Source organism: Macaca mulatta, chromosome 14 (genome assembly GCF_049350105.2).
Source record: "Macaca mulatta isolate MMU2019108-1 chromosome 14, T2T-MMU8v2.0, whole genome shotgun sequence".
Taxonomy (NCBI): domain Eukaryota; kingdom Metazoa; phylum Chordata; class Mammalia; order Primates; family Cercopithecidae; genus Macaca; species Macaca mulatta.
In genome coordinates, this window is record NC_133419.1 from 44,034,259 (window position 1) to 44,051,454 (window position 17,196).

A 17,196-nucleotide genomic window follows, 5' to 3' on the forward strand; every position below is an offset into this window, starting at 1 on the left:
ACCTTTTGACATGCATTTAAAAGGATTAGGCTGCCTCATAAATATACAGGCAGTGCAATGTAATAGGTTGGTCAGGGTGAGATATAATAAATGTGCACATTTAAAAAATGTTATCTAAATTCAGAAGCTTCTAAACATGAAGGAAAGGAAACAAAAGCTTTGCTTATATCTCTGGCACCAGACAAAGACACCTCCCCATTCATGTAATAATAAGGATAATAAATACGACATCCTATTTCCATTTTTCTATGCTATGATATGAAAAGCAGTAAGTGTGACATTCCAGAGTCAGAAAAAAAACACAATGCAGTGATTTTACCCTAACAAAACACATGGAAAAACAAACTAAAATATTACTTTTACGTGTCATAATCCCCTTGTTTGTACTGACACATACATTGGCACTGAACATCAAATTTCACTTGTACACAAATAGGAGGACTTCTCCAATCAATAAGAGAGTTGGATTTTGCCAAATAGTGCCAAATGTAAACACAACATTTATTGCAAATAGAAAGTTGCACATAATGTAATCTTACTTACACTAATTGGCTTATATTATCAGATCTATGAATGATAATGTTCTTAATAAACCAATATTAGAATAAAATCTCAAGCACACCAATAAACCTGCTGTTGGAGTTATTTAATGTGGTTTTACACAAGGAGCATGTGCTGCTAATTTAGATTCCGTTGACACAGCAGATTGTTATAATTCTAATAACTGTGTGTGATGCTACCCAATAGATGATAAGTGAGGCAGGTCAGTTCATCAGGCTTTATCTCTAATTAGTACTAAAAACGCACGCTGAGCTATAGCAGAGAAAAGACTTGACCTTGCTAAATTACACGCGCCGGAGGGAAGGCAAATGAAGCTCTATTTTCAGAGAGAGGTAGTCTTTTATACAACAATGGAAAGGTACCCACTTTGGGAGAGCCACATCCACCATCAAAATACAATGTATCAAGTCAATCCACAGTATTATTCCTAAAGAAAGAGCTGTTATTCTTTCTGAATTAATCTTTCTACCAATCTTTCTCTCTATCCCCCATAAAAAAAGCTAGATTACCTTTCTCGCAGTGACTTCCTGTGAATCCAGATGGACAGACACATTTGTTAGGAGCCACACACGTCCCACCGTATCTGCAGCCCTCTTCACAGAAAGCTGTTGCAAGAGAACAAAGTATTTATCTTAGATAAAATGCAATAAATAAATTCATGGTAAACAGCAGCAGCATTGACGCAATTCTTTCTTTGTTGCATAGGGAATACACTGTACATCTGTATTGATACACTAGTATTACCATTTATACTCTGGAGTATAACTCCATTAACTCTTACTCTCATTTATACATTTGAAATCAAATAGTATAGATTGAGTAACTAGGAAGGGTAAGGTCAGGATGAAGGTGAAGACCTTTTTAATGTTCGTCATTTTGTAATCTAATCTTTTTCATTAAACATCTCTTATGACAATAAAAACGTTCATGTTCTTTAAAAAAGATTTCTGATAGTCGATATAGTTTAATATTTATAATATAAATGTAACTAATTATTTACATTTGGGTATGTAGGCTGTTTCCAATATTTTGGTAACAAAAACAATGCCTTGTCCTGATAGCTAAAATGCTCAGCACAACCTAAATTATTCCTTTATGAAAAATGCCTCATTGTGGAAATGCTGGTCCCAAGGGTATAGATTTTTAGGTTTTCTTGATAAGCACTGCAAAGCTATTATTACTCCTTCCCAGTGATATCCTGTCAGCCTTCCCAGAACAGGTTAGTTCCCCTTAGTACATACTTGCATAGCATCAAATAGCTCCATGAACTTCTCCATTGCAATAGTAAATATGATTGTATATTTACGTATAATTTATTACCATCTCCTGCTTTATCAACTGAACTGCAAGACCCATAAGAATAAGTAGCATAGTTGTTTTTACTCACCATTGTATTGTAGCCTCAGTATCTAATCACATAGTAGATGCTCAAAACAGATTTGTTAAATGAATTAATCTACATTCTACAGGTTGTTCTGATAATAAAACTCTCACTCGAACAATTCTGCAACTCTTTCATTCAATTAATTTAATATCAAACCTTGCTGGATAACCAAGAATTTAGTGTACTAAATGTGCAAAATTTCTCATTAATGAAGATGATTGTACCTGTTAACCCTGAGTTTATTTTATTCACAAGAAAGATAGGTGAGCAAGTGTTTTAAATTTTAATTGTAGTTTGAAAATGACATCCTAGAAAAATGTCATGGTTATATTTTGCCATGATCACTCAAAATTAGTATGAGTTTAACTTCAAAAGCCACATGATGTGTTCAGAAAGTTGAACACTATTCCAAATACGTAGAACTCCTCACAATATTGTTGTTTTTCACATCATTTAATATCCCTTGAATGATTTAACATTTCATAGCTTCAGCAATTAATTTCATCTTCCTTTGCCTCTGCCAAAGGACAATGTGTACCTTAGAATTCAAATATCATTTCCTATTTCTAGCATCTTAGAACATTTCCTATTTCTAGCACCTTAGAACAATTCTAAAAAATTAGACAGTACCTGCCATGGTAAGTTCATCCAAAAAACCAAAATATATAAAATATACATGATGTATGCAAAATCTCTCGTCCCAAAAATTACACCTTGTGGGCTCTGGTGACTGACATTTCAAAGAACAGTAAAGTGTTTTTGCAAGCTAAAAATAACAGATGGAAAGACAGTAAGAAAAAGTTTTAAGTAGCACCAAAAGAAGGCAGGGGCTTGAAAAGAGAAGGCCCAGCTTGGGTTTCTTTAGTGCAGAGTTGAAACAGCACTTCATCTAAGTTTTGCAGACCTGGTTAGGAGACTTGATGCTGCTTCATGGTAGGTATACGCGTTTGATTTACTCGGTCCTTAAGTAGAAATGATGATACAGTGGAAGGTTTTATGAGGAGAGCATGAGATGTTTGTGATGTTCTAAGGATGTGCAGATATTAGAATAAACAGAGTAGTATGATGATTAAATGAGTTAACATTTATAAAGAACTTAAAATGGTGTTTGGCACAGAGCGTTACATAAGTGCCCTGTTAAATAAAATTAACTGATAACAGAATTGTTATGACTGTGAAACACAGACCAGGAACAAACTGTCTAATATCCAGACAATATAAACCCGATATTAAAATACAATCTAATCATCATCATACAAGGCGTTGAGCTTCACCAAGATGGGCTCAAGGCATCCCTTTTTATTTATGCTTGATTTGCTTCCTTTAATAAGGGTAGTTTTTGTTCTTATCATGGAGGTATCTGATAGGTATATTGTTCTTATTACAGAAATGGTGAACTTGTGCCCTAAGGCTGCATAGGTAGAAAGTAGCAGAGACAAGATTCAAGTAAACACATCTTTGCCTTCGAAATCTTACCCCTTCTTTATTTGTTACAATGTGGGTTAATCTACAATCCAGTGTTCACAAAGGCAGGTTTATTGTATTTTTGAAATAGTTCCATAAGGGCTGAGGGAACTGACTAAAAATTAAAAGGAAAAAAAAATTGCCTAAATTGCACATATTGCATTAAAGGATGGGGATGAAGAGCTATTCAAGTTCATGTATCTATTATCTAATTTCTGTTTTTGCTTGAGACTCATTACATTTCTCCCAATCTAGGCACACATTATTTTCAATGTGATTTATCTGAAATAACCAAGAAAACCATTCCCTAGCTGAACCTTAGACAATATACCAACGTAATTTCAACACAGAGCAAATAAAGAAGGGATATGTCATCAAAAACATAAACTATTTTGTGGAAATTAAGATCAATTCAAGCTTTATTTGAATATCTAATAAAATATCAGAATATACTGATGTATCTTAGTCTAGAGATTGTGCATGGATTATTCATATATGAATAGGCTCTTCTTGATTGACTATGAACTCAGAAATTCAATGAAAAGGACTCTGATATGCAGAGGATTAGTAATTTGCACAGCATTATTTAGTTGATGGCAGAAGCAAAACAAGGAGCTGGGTCACCACTACATTGTCTTTCTAGTTTGTGAGGAGATGGGCTGGTAGAAATTATACGGTTCTAGGCCAGGCGCAGTGGCTCAAGCCTGTAATCCCAGCACTTTGGGAGGCCGAGACGGGCGGATCACGAGGTCAGGAGATCGAGACCATCCTGGTTAACATGGTGAAACCCCGTCTCTACTTAAAAAAAAAATACAAAAAACTAGCCGGGCGAGGTGGCGGACGCCTGTAGTCCCAGCTACTCGGGAGGCTGAGGCAGGAGAATGGCGTGAACCCGGGAGGCGGAGCTTGCAGTGAGCTGAGATCCAGCCACTGCACTCCAGCCTGGGTGACAGCGCGAGACTCCGTCTCAAAAAAAAAAAAAAAAAAAAAAAAAAAAGAAATTATACGGTTCTAATTCTGGCTCTATATTTATTAATTGTATGAACTATAGCAAATCATTTCACTCCTCTGTGCCTCAGTTTTCTCAAGAAAAAAGCAGCTGAGGATAATAAAAACAATCATGCTGGAGGATTAAATGAAGTTACAAATGTAGACCACCCAGCACAAGGCACGGCCAATGGAATGTGCTCACGAACTGGATGTGATTGTTGTTATTTATCACCAGGATCCTGCTTTTCCAGATAACAGTACAGTTGTGAACCAGTTTATGATCTAGATTCTAAAGATGCAGCAGTAAGAAGGCAAAGATCCCTGTGCCATGGAGCTTATTCTTTAGTGAGGACTCCTCATCACACCTTCCTTAACTGAGAGACCTTTATAATATCACATGGTTTGCAATGAAACTTAGAATTATAGCTCCTTTGAAAACTCAGAGAAACTCAGGTACCATGGATATATGACTTCATATGTTGGTTCTTCTTCAACTGCTACCCAGATTCTGAAGTATGGCAAAAATAGATTGTGTGTGTGTGTGTGTGTGTGTGTGTGTGTGTGTGTAGTAAGATAAACCTGAATCTGTCATTATAGTGCCATTTGTTATTAACTTACTGCCCTGGAGGAGATGTTAGATTGGATCAACTGTAAAATGGTATGCTTCTAATATTGAAAGAACTCTTTTCATTGTGCAAGAAAATAAATCACAAAACTCATATCTGAGAGAGGTTCAATCCACAGAAAGAGTATTTTTTATATTAAAATATAAAATATTCTCAGCATGCAAAATAAAATGTAGGTATTAAGGGGAACAAAATGGGAAGGCGGGTTTGCAGATGCCAGGTTTGTGGATTTCCAGTACCATCACCATGTACTCAACTCAACAAAAGCAGTTCTACACTAATAAAAAGTAATAGCCCTTCACTTTCTAAACACTTCTCATAATCTTCTTAAAGTTTAATGGCATAAATGTAGTTCCTAGTGACACCCTGAAATCCTGAAACAGTAAGTAAACATACAAATTTCAACACCATCTGTTAGAAGGTAAACCTTCTCTTCCTTCCTAGTTTCCTTGAGGAAGAATTTTCCTTGAGGTAGCATTTTCCTGAAGCTAATTTCTGACCTCTGCCTGCTGACTTTGCTCATTCTACCCTATGGAGGTGGAGGGATTTATTTTGTTGGTAAATTTGGGAAAGATATATATCAGGATGATGCTGCTCAAGTGGGAGAGGCAGGAGCAAGGGCTGGGAAGCTCTGTGTGATTAGAAACAGACAGCTGTTGCATTTTCAGCTTTATTTTGGGTAGCATGTTAGTAGGTATGAATCATATTATTAAAAATAACTATTTATTTAAATAAATAAAAGCTGGCCACTACAGACAGTTATTACAAGGTGTCAGGAACCAAAGATTATGATTAAGTTAACCATGTCCACTTAAAATCCAAAACGGGAAGGAAATCATTAAAATCTGGTCATGTTCTGCAAAGGACCAGGCCTGCCATTCTTCTTTCTTGAGAATGAGCTGACTTCAGACATTATCAGTTTTCCTGACTTCTTTAATGACACTTTCCTCTCTGGAACTCAGTGGATAAGTCAGCCTTCTTCTGTGTTCATTTTTAGCAAGCCAGCTCGGTTTACAGATGGACATGTTCTCCAACCCAGCTCTGTTAATAATAAAGGTGATATCATCACCTTTACATTTGCTTTTTGGTTTCATTCCTCACCTTGTTCAAAGCATATTTATCAAATGCCCCTCAAACATTTTTGGTTGTTACAAGATGGAGGGAGGAACAATGTGGTCTTAATACTAGGTGAGTTGAGACCACGAATGTTTAAACATCCTACAATGCACAGGAAAGCCCTACACAAAAAAGAATGATCTAGCCCAAAATGTCAATAGTGGTGAAGTTGAGAAACTCTGCTCCAACTTTACACAACTAAGTTTATGAAGTGTCTTCAGGAGCAAAATTTTGTTATTTTAATCCTGTTTTCCATTCTTCCCCCTCAAACTCTCCCCCTAAATAGTTTAAAATATCGAGGAAAGAGTAAAACTCAGTAACATGCCTAGTTGAATATAAAAACAAACATCCAGATGTCTACAATACTTGCTTTTCATATTATCATTCTGTTCTAAAGCACAGAGTATATTACAAAATTTAATTATTTACTTCAAAAATCACTGTTGACACTATCAGTTACTATACATGTTTGTATCAGCAGTTTCAGTAGCCATTTCCTCTGTCCTTTCAACAGTAATCATAATAATAACAACAACAATACTAATGGTAAATTCTGTTTGTTGAAAACTTATTAAATGCCAGGCACTGCAGTAAAGCCTGATATCATAATTCCATTTCATCCTTACAGTAACATTGTCAATTAATCATATTATACTCATTGTCAGATGAGAAAGTTGGCTTAGATAAGCTAAATAAGTTATCGAAGTTTGCACCACTGCACGGTGGCATCCTGGGTTTCAAGCCCAGAGTCTTAACCACATCACTAAGCTTTCTCCATTTAGGGCTCTTCCACCTACTATGTGCAGATAATGCACTGGGTGTTGAGAAGTCTACAACTAGTGATGAAAATTGTCCCCATCCCCAAGAATCTCATAGTGGAATAACAGAGAGAAAGGCATATAAAACCAAGCACAATAAAATGTGATAAATGCTACTGCAGTAGTATGAACACAGTGTTGAAAGAACAAAGAGGAAAAAAATGATTAACTATGCCTGGTGGACTGATGCAAAGCTGCGCAACAGAGCTAGCATTTGAGACGGGCCTGGAAGAATGAATGGGCTTTTTTGCCAGGTAGAGAAGTACAGGAAAAGGGACATTTCAGGTCAAAGTTTTGTCCTGAGGAAAGGCACTAAATAGAAGAAAATGAAAAGGTGTTTATAACTCACACCAAGGTGAGAGGCAGAATATTTAAAAAGAATGCAGTAAGCCATTCAGAGAAGCAGGGGCATTTTAGAATCTGTGAACCATCCTCTTCACCTTCTCATCTCCCTGCTACCTCTTGGATTTGTTAGTTGCCTTAAGGCACAATCATTTACCACCTGCATATGGACTTTTGCCCTATTATTTGATTTAGTCAGTTTAAGACTATGCATTGCTAATTTTACAATAAAAGAGTATGAAATGTGATTTTTATTAATGACCTTTATATGCACATATGAACAGAAACATAAAATGCATTCTTAGTATATATAAGGCATTCTGATATTTTCTACTCTATTCTACTTCATTCTATATAATTTATAAAATGCAGTTAGGATCCAATGACTTGGTTTTGCAATCCACTAAACCTGAAGTATAAAAATCACTTGTTTTATACATACCCTTTTAGTCCATAGCATTTTTTTTTTTTTTTTTTTTTGAGACGGAGTCTTGCTCTGTAGCCCGGGCTGGAGTGCAGTGGCCGGATCTCAGCTCACTGCAAGCTCCGCCTCCCGGGTTTACGCCATTCTCCTGCCTCAGCCTCCGAGTAGCTGGGACTACAGGCGCCCGCCACCTCGCCCGGCTAGTTTTTTGTATTTTTAGTAGAGACGGGGTTTCACGGTGTTAGCCAGGATGGTCTCGATCTCCTGACCTCGTGATCCGCCCGTCTCGGCCTCCCAAAGTGCTGGGATTACAGGCTTGAGCCACCGCGCCCGGCCCACAGCATTTTGTGATAGGATGGGAGAATGAAGTCTTTTACATTACTCCTGAAATCTTCAAATTAAGATGCTGCTCTTAGCTCTAGAAATACTTATATAAGAAAATGTCTACAAGAGATATTTTCCATGAATGTAGGTATAACAGAGACAGTATGGCCTCCACAGGTGAAAATATTTATTATCCAGGTCTCTGCAGAAAATCTCCACTATAGAGGATAAATTAGATGGGAGAGGCAAAGGTTGAGGAGACAGATAACGCATTCTTCTGCATTTCATTTTTGGCCAATGTATATGCTTCTCTAACCAGATTGTGAGATTCTTAAGGACTAAGATCACATTTTTTTGCAACTCTGAATTCCTGTACATCATCTTGAACCTGTATGATAATAAACACATATTTGTTATTGAAGTAAATTTATTATATAAGAGAAAATAAAAATTTTGAGAGGATAGTCTTATAGTAACTGTATCGTAATATTTGAGCTAAACGTTTAAAGTCAGATCAATCCAGTTTTTAAAAATTTATCAAGAGATTCTGGGGAAGATGGCAGATAGGAGACAAAGCTAACATGTAGCTCCCACATGGATGGACAGAACAGCATTTGGAGACTCACACCATGATCTTTTGTTCCAAGAACCACTGCAGGAGTATACCAGGAAAACTGAAGGAATTCACCAATCCTTTGAAAGAAGCAAATTCTGTGAAACAGGTGAAAAACTGGGAGTGCCCAAAATGTGAGAGTGGAAAACCTACCTCTGAACACACATCTCCACTGCGCAATCTGAAAATCCAGATCATCAAAGAAACATTTAACTTTACCTAGAGCTAAAATGGGTTTAGGGAGTCGCAAGAAATGTGAAAGTACAAGTAACACGGGAAATAACTTGAACACACTCCCAGTCTCCAAGTTGAGCCCCAGGAAGCCATCCCTCGACTATATCTCACAGGGGTCCTCGGGGAAGTCAGCCAGTGGAATTGGGAAAGGGTCTTGGGGCAAAGGAAGCTCCCACCTGAAATTGGCAGTGGTTTTGACTGGGTACAAATTTTCTTGAGTGGAGTCTGGGGGATGAGTGGGAGCTGCTGTGGATATGAGCTTTCTCAGAAGGGTAACTCATGACCTGGGGCAAGGCCTGAGCAGAGCACTGCAAGAGTGAGACTGGCCTTGCCAACTGTGTGGGAGCTGGGTGAGGCCTCTCGCTATCCCCCACTTCTCTGGTGAACCATATAACACAGAAGAGGTGACCAAGATCCCCTCTGGAACACAGCCCCATTGGCCTGAGAACCACTCCCCCATTCCCCACTGTGGCTGCAGCAAGCCCCACCCAAGAAGATTCTGAGCCCAGACTTGCCTAAGCCTGCCCCCACCTGATAATATTTATCTACCCACCCTGGTAGCCTAACACAAAAGACAATTTCTTGGGAGTTTTATGGCCCATCCCATTGCCTGAGAAACCAAAATACGTATCCTGGCCATCTTAGGGCAAGCTTTGAGCCCCCTACTACTACTGCAGCTAATTCTCACTTGAAAGTACCACCTCTTGGCTGGAGGCCAACACCAGCTCAGGCCATTACAGCAATTCAGGACAGAATAACTCTGATCCCAGGAATAAGAAGACAACACCTAATTCCACTGCCTACAACATCTTGGCTAACTAGAAGTTGTAGGGTGTCTATGTGACAACTTCACTGCTAGTTTAACCAGCATTCAAGAAAGCCAACACACTAAACATATCCACAACCAAGGACCCTCATAGAGTCTACTTTACTTCCCTGTCACATCTGACAGAGTAGGTGCTGGTATCCGTGGCTGGAAGATTTGAAGATGGATCACATCACAGGACTCTTTGCAGACCCCCTCTAGCACCAGCCTGGAGCATGGTAGCTCCACTGGGTGGCTAGACCCAAAACAGCCATAACAATTACTACAGTCCAGCTCTCAGGAAGTCCCATCCCTAGGGAAAGTGGGAGAGCATTACATCAGGGGATCATCCTGTGGGACAAGAGAATCTGAACAGCAGGCCTTGAGTTTCAGGCCTCTCCACTGAATTAGTCCACTCAAATGAAAAAGAAAAAAGAAAAAGAAAATAATTACAGTAATGTGACAAAACAGGATTCTATAACACTCCTCCAAAATCACCAGCTCCCTAGCAATGGATCCAAACCCAGAAGAAGTCTCTGAATTGCTAAATAAAGATTTCAAAAGGTTGATTAATAAGCTACCCAAAGCAATATCAGAGAAGGGGAAAACCAACTTAAAGAAATTAAAAAACAGTATAGGATATGAGTGAAAAATTCTCAGGTAAATAGATATCATAAAGGAAAACAATCACAACTTCTGGAAATGAAAGGCATACTTAGAGAAATACAAAATGCAGTGGAAACATTCAATAATAGACTAGAACAAGTAGAAGAAGGAGCTTCAGAGCTAAAAGGCAAGGCTTATCAAATTAACCCAATAAGACAAAGACAAAGAAAAAAGAATCAACAACATGAACAAAGCCTCCAAGAAATTTGGGATTTTGTTAAATGGCCAAATATAAGGATAACTGGTGTTCCTGAAGAAGAAGAAGAGAAATCTAAAAGTTTGGAAAACTTATTTGAGATAATAATTGAGAAAAACTTCCCTGGTCTTGCTAGAGATCTAGACATCCAAATACGATATGCTCAAAGAACACCTGAAAAATTCATCACAAAAAGACCATCACCTAGGCACATGGTCACCAGGTTATCTAATGTCAAGACAAAGGAAAGAATCTTAAGAGCTGTGAGACAAAAGTATCAGATAACCTATAAAGGAAAACCTGTAAGATTAATAGCAGATGTCTCAGCAGAAATCTTACAAATCAGAAGGGATTGGAGTCTCATCTTCAGTTTCCTGAAACTAAACTAAACAAAAAAAAATTGTCATACAAGGAATTTGTATCTAGCAAAGCTAAGTTTCATAAATGAAGGAGAGAGAAAACATTTTTAAGACAAACAAATGCTGAAAGAATTCACCATTACCAAGCCAGCACTACAAGAAATGGTAAAAGGAGTTCCAAATCTTGAAACAAAACTTCAAAATATACCAAAAGAGAAACTCCTCAAAGCATATATTTCACAGGACTTGTAAAAGAATAACACAGTGGGGGGGAAAGAACAAGGTATAAAGGCAAGAACTAGCATGATGAATAGAACAGTACCTCACATCTCAATACTAACGTTGAATGCAAATGGCGTAAACGCCCCACTTAAAAAATATACAGAATGGCAGAATGGATAGAAATCCACCAAACAAATATCTGCTGTCTTCAAGAGACGCACCTAACACATAAAGACTTAAGGGAATGGAGTGGATAAAGATATTCCATGCAAATGGACACCAAAAGTGAGCAGGAGTAGCTATTCTTATGTGACACAAAACAGACTTTAAAGCAACAACAATTAAAACAGACAAAGAGGAACATTATATAATGATAAAAGAATCAAACAGGAAAATATCACAATCCTAAATATATATGCACCTAATACTGGAGTTCCCAAATTTACAAAACAATTACTACTAGACCTAAGAAATAAGCTGGATGGCAACATAGTAACAGTGGGAAACTTCAATACCCCACTAACAGCACTAGACAGATTATCAAGACAGAAAGTCAAAAAAGAAACAATAGACTTAAACTATACCCTAGAACAAATGGACTTAACAGATATCTACAGAGCATTTTACCCAACAAATGTATAATATACATTATTTTCTTCAACACATGGAACATAGTCTAAGATAGACCATATGATAGGCCACAAAACAAGTCTCAATACGTTTTTAAAAACTGAAATTATATCAAGTATCCTCTCAGATGACAGTAGAATAAAACTGGAAATAGACTCCAAAGGAACCCCCAAAACTATACAAATACATAAAAATTAAATAATCTGTTTTGAATTAGCTTTGCGTCAACAAAGAAATCAAGATGGAAATTTAAATTTTTTTTAGCTGAATGATAATAGTGGCACAACATAACAAAATCTCTGGGATACAGCAAAAGCAATGCTAAGAGTAAAGTTCATAGCATTGAATGCCTACATCAAAAAGTCTGAAAGAGCAAAAATAGATAATCTAAGATCACACTTCAAGGAACTAGAGAAACAAGAAGAAAACCAAGCCAAAACACAGCAGCAGAAAAGAAATAACAAAGATCAGAGCAGAACTAAATGAAATTGAAACAAAGAAATCAATACAAAAGATAAATAAAATGTTGGTTCTTGAAAAGATAAACAAAGTTGATAGAATATTAGTGATACTAACCAGGAAAAGAAGACAGAAGGTCCAAATAAGCTCAATTAGAAATGAAACAGGAAATATTACAACCAATACCTCAGAAATACAAAAGATCACTCAAGATTACTCTGAACACCTAATGCACACAAACTAGAAAATCTAGAGGAGATGGATACATTCCTGGAAATATACGCCCCTCTCAGATTAAATCAGGATGAAATAGAACAAACCAATAACAAGTAGCAAGATTGAAACAGTAATTTTAAAATTGCCAACAAAAAAAGTCCAGGACAAGATGGATTCACAGCTGACTTCTATCAGACATTCAAATAATTGATACCAATCCTACTGAAACTATTCCAAAAGACAGAGAAAGAGGGAATCCTCCCTAAATCATTTTATGAAGCCAGTATTACCCTAATTCCAAAACCAGGAAAGGACATAACAAAAAAAAAAAAGAAAGAAAGAAAACTGCAGAACAATATCCCTGATGAACATAGATGTAAACATCTTCAACAAAATAGTAGCTAACAGAATCCAACAGCATATCAAAAAGATAATACACCATTATCAAGTGAGTTTCATACCAAGGACGCAGGGATGGTTTAACATATGCAAGTCTATAAATGTGATATATTACATAAACAGAATTAAAAGCAAAAATACTAAGATCTCAATAGTTGCAGAAAAATTATTTCACAAAATTCGGTATCACTTTATGATTAAAATATTCAGCAAAATTTACAAAGAAGGAACATACCTCAAGGTAATAAAAAAAAGCAATCTATGACAAACCCACACCCAACATTACACTCAAGAGGGAAATGTTGCAAGCATTCCCCTTGAGAACTGGAACGAGACAAGAATGCTCAGTTTTACCACTTCTATTCAACATAGTACTGGAAGTCCTAGCCAGAGGAATCAGACAAGAGAAAGAAATAAAGGGCATCCAAATCAGTAAAGAGGAAGTCAAATTGTTGCTGTTTGCCAATTGTATACCTAGAAAACCTTAAAAACTCATCCAAAAAGCTTCTAGATCTGACAAATGAATTCAGTCAACTTCTAAGATACAAAATCAATGTACACAAATCAGTAGCACTGGTACACATCAACAACGTCCAAGCTGAGAAACAAATCAAGAACTCAACCTCCTTTACAAAAGCTGCAAACAAAACAAAACAAAAAAACCTTAGAAATATACCTAGTCAAGGAAGTGAAAGAACTCTACAAGAAAAACTACAAAACATTGCCGAAAGAAATTATAGACGACACAAACAAATGGAAACACATCCTAAGGAAACCCATCCTATGGAAACCCATCCTATGCTCATGGATGAGCAGAATCAATATTGTGAAAATGACATACTGCCAAAAGCAATCTACAGATTCAGTGTGATTCCCATCAAAGTACCATCATCATTCTTCACAGAGCTAGAAAAAGCAATCCTAAAATTCATATAGAACCTACAAAGATCCCACATAGTCAAAGCCACACTAAGCAAAAAGAACAAATCTGGAGGCATCACACTACCCAACTTGAAACGATACTACAAGGCTACAGTTATCAAAACAGCATGATATAGTATAAAAATAGGCAAGTAGACCAATGGAACAGAATAGAGAAAGAAATAACACCAAATACTTATATTCAAGTGATCTTCTACAAAGCAAACAAAAACATAAAGTGGGGAAAGGACATCCTATTCAACAAATGGTGCTGGGATAACTGGCAGGCCACGTGGCGAAGAATACAACTGGATCCTTATCTCTCACCTTATACAAAAATCAACTCAAGATGGATCAAATACTTAAAGCTAAGACTTGAAACCATAAAAATTCTACAATATAACATCAATAAAACTCTTCTAGTTGATGGCTTAGACAAAGAGTTAATTACCAAGAGCCCAAAAGCAAATGCAAGAATAACAAGCATAAATAGATAGGACTTAAACTAAACAGCTTCTGCACCGCAAAAGAAATAATCAGCAGAGTAAACAGACAACCCACAGAATAGGAGAAAATACTCACTAACTATGGACAACAAAAGACTACTATCCAGACTCTTCAAGGAACTCAAATAAGTCAGCAGGAAAAAAATAATAATAATCCTAAAAAAAGTGGGCTAAGGACATGAATGGACAATTCTCAAAAGAAGATCTACAAATGGCCAACAAATACATGAAAAAATTCTCAACATCACTAATTATCAGGGAAATACAAATTAAAACCACAATGAGATACCACCTCACTCCTGCAAGAATGGCCATAATTAAAAAGTAAAAATCAAAAAAGATGTTGGCATTAATGAGGTGAAAGGGAACAATTTTACACTGCTGGTGAGAATATAAACTATTACAACCACTATAGAAAACAGTATGGAGATTCCTTAAAGAACTAAAAGTAGAACTACCATTTGACCCAGCAATCCCACTACAGGGTATGTACCTGGAGGAAAAGAAGTCACTTTATGAAAAAGATACTTGCACACACATGTTTAGAGCAGCACAATTCACAGTTGCAAAAATATGAAACCAGCCTAAATGCCCATCAAACAATGCATGAATAAAGAAAATGTGGTATATATACAGCATGGAATGCTACTCAGGCATTAAAAGGAATGAAGTAATGGCATTGCAGTAACCTACATGGAGGTGGAGATCATTCTTCTAAGTGAAGTAACTCAGGAATGGAAAACCCAATATCCTATGTTCTCACTTTTAAGTGGGAGCTAAGCTATGAGGACAGAAAGGCCTAAGAATAATACAATGGACTTTGGGGATGCAGTGGGAAGGAGGGAGGGGCTTTAGGGATAAAAGACAACATATTGGATACAGTGTACACTGCTTGGGTGATGGGTGAACCAGAATCTCAGTAATTACCACTAAAGATCTTGTCCATGTAACCAAAAACCACCTGTTCCCCAAAAACTATTTTAATAAACAAATTAATTTTAAAATATTACCAAGCATCTACTATGTGCTACAGTATTATTATATGCTCTAGTAATATATGATCCCTGTTCTCCAGGATCTTTGAGTCTAAAACAGTGTTTTCACTGAGGACAATGCCCTTCACTTGCAGCAGATATTTAGTAATGTCTGGTGACAGTCTCAGTTGTCCCAGTGGGATGTCACAACTGCTACTAGTGGGTCTACTGGTGACTACAAACCAGAGATGTTGCTAAATATCTTACAGGTTAGCAGTACAGGACAGCCCTGCAACAAGGAATCATCTAGCTCCCTATCTCAACAGTGTCAAAGGTGAAAAAAGGCAGACAGTCCTTCATTCAGTCATTCAATAAATACTTATTGTGCACCCTCTCTGTACCAGGGATTTCTCTGAGAACCAGAGTTCAAGTAGTTAACAGAACAGATAAAAATATTTCTGATGGGTTTATATTCTTATGGAGAAGAGACCAAAGTGATATGAGAAAAATAAAGCAGATACAGTGTGGGCAGTGTGACAGTGGGGAAGGTTGCAATTAAATAGGGTGACATATAATGGGTGATCACTGAAAAGACATCATTTGAGTAGAGACCTAAAGGGGAAAATGAGTGAGCCACGAAATTATCAAGCAAAGAATGTTCCAGACAAAGGTTACAGCAAGTGCAAAAGCCCCAAGGAATGCAGTGTGCAGATCACGTAGTGCCTTAGCAATCCAAGCAATACTGCCTGTACAAGGTCAAGAGGAGGTGCCAAGAAGGAAAAATCTTCTGACCAGAAGGTCAAGAATGCCTCCATAGAATGGATGCTGAATTTGAAAAAGTTTTTATGAATTTAAAGTCTCCGGAATGCAGAAATGAAAGATTCATTAAAAAGGAAGGGCAATTCAACAGATAATCACCAAGAACTTAGGAGTGAGGAATATTTAATCCTAACCTTGTGGTCAATCATGGACACATTTTGCAAACAACTCAAATACCTGAGTACTTCTTCCATACAACCTTTGGCTTAGTAAAAGCATGATTCTAGAAACAGCTCTATCTTCTAGTCCTGGTTTCACTTCTTATTTGCTGACTGATTCTGACAAATTGCTTAATCTCTGTAAGTATCACCTTCCTCATCTGTATAATCAGGTCAATAAGGGAACTTGTATCATACTGGTAAAACTGGAATTAAATGAGATAGTGCATAGTGCCCACCCACAGTGAGTGCTCAAAAAGGTGAGCACTTTTTAAATACATCAGCCCCCTTTTCTCTAGGTTAATTCATATAATAGAGCATTTTCTTTACAAATATCAAAAACTCTTTGCAGTCTACCTCTCACTAACTGGTGCACACATCAGGGTCAGAGTGTGAGAGCTTGTTGGGCACTGGAATCAATAACAAGGAAAATGAGGGGCGATTAAGACAAAGACAAAGAGGAATAGAATAAAAGACGATGTTCATATTTTAAAATGCAAAATTCAAGAAATTAATTCAGGACTCCCTAGGACATTAAAGCAACATCAAATTATATTTTTGCAGTAAAAACTCTGAAAGCAATTCAAAATTTGGCATTCAGCATTTACAGGAGTACTAGGAAATGGGAGACAGAAAGGGCTAGCTGTGAAAAGCAGTTGAAGATAAAGCCCCAGGTAAGAAGGTCAGAAGGTTTCCTATTGCACTGCCATATCCGAGCCAACGCTTCTATTACCCCTGAAGGTCACAGTCTAGAGACTTTTAAAGAGATAAATTCCAGCAAAGTCTCCCAAGTAAAAGCATTCTGCAGGTTTATATAACTGCATGGAATTACATGCTAAGTCTTGAAAGAAATACGAATCCTACCTGCAGTGATAGTAGCTGAGTGATTTGGGTGGACCAGAGTTCTCAGGAGAGCGCCTTTGTTTCCCACCTCCATCCTGAAATCTGAACAACTTCTCAGATTTGTACA

The 17,196-nt window shown here is 37.1% G+C and overlaps 1 protein-coding gene across 2 annotated transcripts in view; it reads right to left on the reverse strand.

The window, feature by feature from the left end:
* Positions 1–17,196, reverse strand: part of NELL1 (neural EGFL like 1) — a 932,437-nt gene that overhangs the window by 219,578 nt on the left and 695,663 nt on the right. For both annotated transcript variants that reach the window (XM_001092540.5, XM_001092655.5), the window contains exon 15: positions 1,071–1,166. In XM_001092540.5, coding sequence (XP_001092540.1) covers positions 1,071–1,166 — 96 coding nt within the window. The remainder of the gene's footprint in view (positions 1–1,070; positions 1,167–17,196) is intronic.